The 4,503-nt window shown below is 40.2% G+C and overlaps 1 protein-coding gene across 1 annotated transcript in view; it reads left to right on the forward strand.

The window, feature by feature from the left end:
- Rapgef5 (Rap guanine nucleotide exchange factor 5) overlaps positions 1-4,503 on the forward strand; it is a 105,427-nt gene that overhangs the window by 66,076 nt on the left and 34,848 nt on the right. The window contains exon 10 of the mRNA XM_029540618.1: positions 2,668-2,765. Within this exon, the coding sequence (XP_029396478.1) occupies positions 2,668-2,765 (98 nt within the window). The remainder of the gene's footprint in view (positions 1-2,667; positions 2,766-4,503) is intronic.

Consider the following 4,503-nt stretch of genomic DNA (forward strand, 5'->3'; position numbering starts at 1 on the left):
TCCCTCCCTCCCTCCCTTCATCCCTCCCTCCTTCCTTTCTCCTTCTCCTTGTGGTCCCTACCTCCAACCCCCAACCCAGTAACTCAAACTCCACCTTCCCCTTAATTAGTTGTAGCCATTTTAATTTAACCAATAGTTTTACATTGTGGAGCAAATTTTACATAACAAAAGCTGGTGTGAGAATTTCCTCATCTTGAGGCATCCAGATCTTGGGGTACAGAATTTAGCATTTGAATACATAGAAGCCCCAGAACAACCAACAAGTATCTGCTCAGAAGTTTTGAATTTTTAATTACATTATTTCAGGTGGATAAGTTAAATGTATTATATGTTTTAAATGACCAAAATACTAAATGATTATAACCAATATTAAACTTCATCAAAACCATCATTCTCCTCTCAAGATAGTCCCGCTAAGGAGAACAATCACTGGGTCCCCAGTCAATTTTTCCATATCCTTCAAGTAATCTCTAAAATAGTGTTCCTTGGTATCTTCTTTAATTCCACCAACAAACTTCTTCACAGTAACATGGGCTCCTGGTTTTCCAGACTCTTCATGTCACCTTGGAAACCCAGAACCATAGGAGAATCTGATAGGCAGTCTGGAAAGTAAGGGGGCTTTGGCTTTGTTACTTTTGATGACCATGATCCTGTAGTTAAAAGTATATTGTAAAAACATCCCACCATCAATGGTCACAATGCAGAAGTTAGATAGGCCTTGTCTAGACAAGAAATGCAGGAAGTCTGAAGCTCTAGGAGTGGAAGAGGAGGAAACTTTGGTTTAGGGGATTCTCCTGGTGATAATGGCATTTTTGGACCAGGATAAGGAAACAGCTTTAGGCAGGGATCTGATGGATAAGTAAGTGGGTGTGGACTTGGGGATGGCTGTAATAGAAATGGAGGAGGATCTGGAGGTGGCAATTTTGGAGGTAGCCCTGGTTATGAAGGAGGAAGAGGATATGGTGGTGAAGGATCTGTATATGGCAACCAGGGTGGGGGCCGTTGAGGTGGTTATGACAGCTGTGGAGGAAGAAATAATGGAAGTGGAAATTGCAGTGACTTTCAATCTTCTAACTGTGGTCCAATGAAAAGTGGAAACTTTGTAGCAGGATCATGGGAGGAGCATAGAGTGGAGGGAAGTATGGTCCTGGAAGTGGAGGGTATAATGGGAGGAGCCATAGAGTGGAGGGAAGTATGGTCCTGGAAGTGGAGGGTATANAGGAGCCATAGAGTGGAGGGAAGTATGGTCCTGGAAGTGGAGGGTATAATGGGAGGAGCCAATGCTAAGTTTCTTCCTACTTACCATGGGCTTCACTATGCACATAGGACAGGATGAGAGCCCAGAGGTAACAGAACAGCTTCAGGTCATCAAAATAACAGTGTTAAGGAAACCCTTATCTCAGTCATTCATAAATACACAGTGATATGGCAGAAGACACCAGAGCAGATTCAGGGAGCTATTTTGTGAATGGATTGGATTGTTTAAATAACTTTACCTTACTGTGGAGGAGTGATTGTAAATGATGCCTTTGAAACAGTTTCTTAGCTCTTTAAGAAACTTTATTTCTTTCTAGCACTCTTTCTAAGAATGTAGAAGCATTCCTTCTTTAATACTGTTAAACATGTAAGTTTCAGGTAACTTGAGAAGCCTTTTAAAAGACTTTCTTCAAAAGTTTTGAAAAGCTCTTAGCCAGGATCCTGATATAATAAGACATAACATTTTTCTTTTAAAAATTTAAGTGTGTATATAGAGTTTAAAAGCTATTGTACATTTATGATTTAACAAAATAATTATAAAGAAACAAAAACATTTTACAATAAGTAAAGTAGCAGTCTCTACAGAGAGAAACAACCTTTGACTTGCATGTAAAGCAGACCTTCCAAAAACAATCATTGGTGTTGTTCATTGTGCAAGCTTTATATCTAATTTTAGGAAATATATTGATTCATTTTCTAAAAAGAGAACTCGTAAGCAGTTTGGCAATTTGTATCAAAGTCTTTACAAATGTTCTCTTTTACCCAGTAATTTCATACCGGGTGAAATCTGTCTTTAAAAGCTCGTATGTTAAACAGACAAGGATTTATACGCAAGAATGTTGACTTCAGCAATACATGTTATGGCTACTGAAATCATAGAACCATCTATCAAGGCTCTGTTATGGGCTAGGCCTTGTGTTAGTACTTAACATATATTAATTTATATGACTAAAAAAAAGAAGCCATTAAATGTTCAGCAGTAGAGGAATGATTAAATGGTGGTGTAATGGGCTGTTATATAACCAATTAAATGTGACATATAAACAAGAAGTAAATGCTTATAATTATAAAGTCCTATAGGATTAATTACTACAGCAAGTGTGGGAACAAGCGCACGTACACTTTAATAACTGCTGGTATATGGACTCACATGGTTATTTTGGACAGTAGGGGGCTATGACTAAGTTTTCCCATCTACCTTAAGTTGTCCTTTCAGCTCAGGAGGGCCACATAGGAGGTAATATTCCTAATATCATGCCAAAGTATGCAAAAATAAACTCTCTCACTTAAAGTCTGTTTACCAACTTTTAAATATTTTCCTTAAGCAAGTTTTGTTCATGATATGTAATGTGTAGGTTCACTTATGTTTCTAACTAATCTCTCTCTCTCTCTTTTTTTTTTTTAATAAAGAAAAGCATGAATTTCAGCCAAATGACTTGGCCATTTCCAAATCCCTGGAGGCATCTGGTCGGATATATGTCTACCGAAAAGATCTGACTGACACTTTGGTAAGGACTTTGGTGCTGGCACTTGAAACACAAGACTCAACAATATGTTTATGCTTTATAATGAAAAAAAATATATGTATATGTATATGTATATACATTAAGCTATTTTCTCTTGCAACCACAAGTAGCGTGCCAAGTGACATGTCTTCTGCAAATCAGAGGCCTGACTTAAGGGACTAGCCTCCCTGGAATCAGCCTTACTTTTTTTCTGATAAAAAGTATTTGAATTTGTGACTCTCCATCCAATGGAATCTTGACTTAGTCTCTTCTTTCTTTTGGGGAGCTGTATGAGTATGGGGCTAAGAAATATTCCCAGTTGTACTGAGAGACAAAGAGCCTGTCCTTTTGACTGTCCCATTTCCTTAAATAAAAGGTAGATTTTTCAGCCTTCCCTGCGTACGATGAGTCAGTAACTATGGGATATCAGATGCCTCTGAGAGCAAGATTTGAAAAGGTTAAATAAACCTGCCCTTCAGATTATTCTCAGTGTGAAGTTTAAAAACATATGGCTAAGGGGGTAGCAAAGGCACTTCACAGGACTTTTTGTAGACAATAAGTTTGATTTTATTCTTGCCCATGGAAGAAAACAGTCTAACGTATAGCTTTTGTGGGCTCTTCCCAAGAAAAACCCACACTCAAGCTCTTCCCCAAGCCCTCCTCCTTCAGCCACATAGCATAATTCCCTCAAGGCCTTATTATAAAGGGCCTCGCAGAGTCTCTAAGGTAGGCATGGGTGATGTCCCAGTGTAACAAGCAGATGCCATGAGCTATGTTCTAAGAGGAACAAGACTCCATCCTATCCTACCCTCCAGCATTTTCTACAGCTGCTTTGGACACACCATGGCGTAAGTCCTTGTAGGTAGCAAATATAGGAATTTCATTTTCAGGGGACTCTGCTTAGAACAGAGCGTGGTTGGGGCCTAGGACATGAAGACTCACTGTAACCACTAACACTTTCTCACAGATTAATGAATCTTCCTCAAAATCAAACCCAGAGGGTAGAATAGAAAATAGAAAGTATTGCCTGGGCAGGACAGTAGTCAGCCTTGAGGAACCATGTGGTAGAAGAAGTATGCTGAAGAGCAAAGTTAAGGAAAAATAAAATGGACAAAAGGCCAGGTTAACCGTTGATTCCCATGCTGTAGTCCTCTTTGGCTTTATTTCAGTGCCTTGTCCCATCCTAGCAGACAATCCCTGAGAAACCTTGGCTTCCCACCTCAGCACCACAGAATCTGTAAGTTCACAGATTCAGTCAATGCCCCTGACACAACACTACATCCTCAGGGGAGGTAGAGAGGCCAGCTTGCAGGGCAGTCTCCCCTGTGGAGACGTCTAGGAAGGTCGACTCTGTTAGGTTCTTGTTTGTTTTGTTTTTCAATAGCAAACATTTTCATAAACGTCAAATTTCTAAAACTAGCATGTAATCTACATAATTTACTTTTGCAGGATAAGCCTAGTCCCTTTTAAAAATATTCGTTCTGGGAGCTGACCCCAGGGACCTCATAGATGGTAGGCAAGCTTAAGTGCCCCTTCACTGAGTCACACCGCAGCTATAACTGCCCGATCACTGAGTCACACTGCAGCCATAACTACCCCAATCACTGAGCCACACCGCAGCCATAACTGCCCCATCACTGAGTCATACCACAGCCACAACTGCCCCATCACTGAGTCATACCACAGCCACAACTGCCCCATCACTGAGTCATACCACAGCCACAACTGCCCCATCACTGAG

This window comes from Mus pahari, chromosome 7, assembly GCF_900095145.1.
Source record: "Mus pahari chromosome 7, PAHARI_EIJ_v1.1, whole genome shotgun sequence".
NCBI classification, from domain to species: Eukaryota; Metazoa; Chordata; class Mammalia; order Rodentia; family Muridae; genus Mus; species Mus pahari.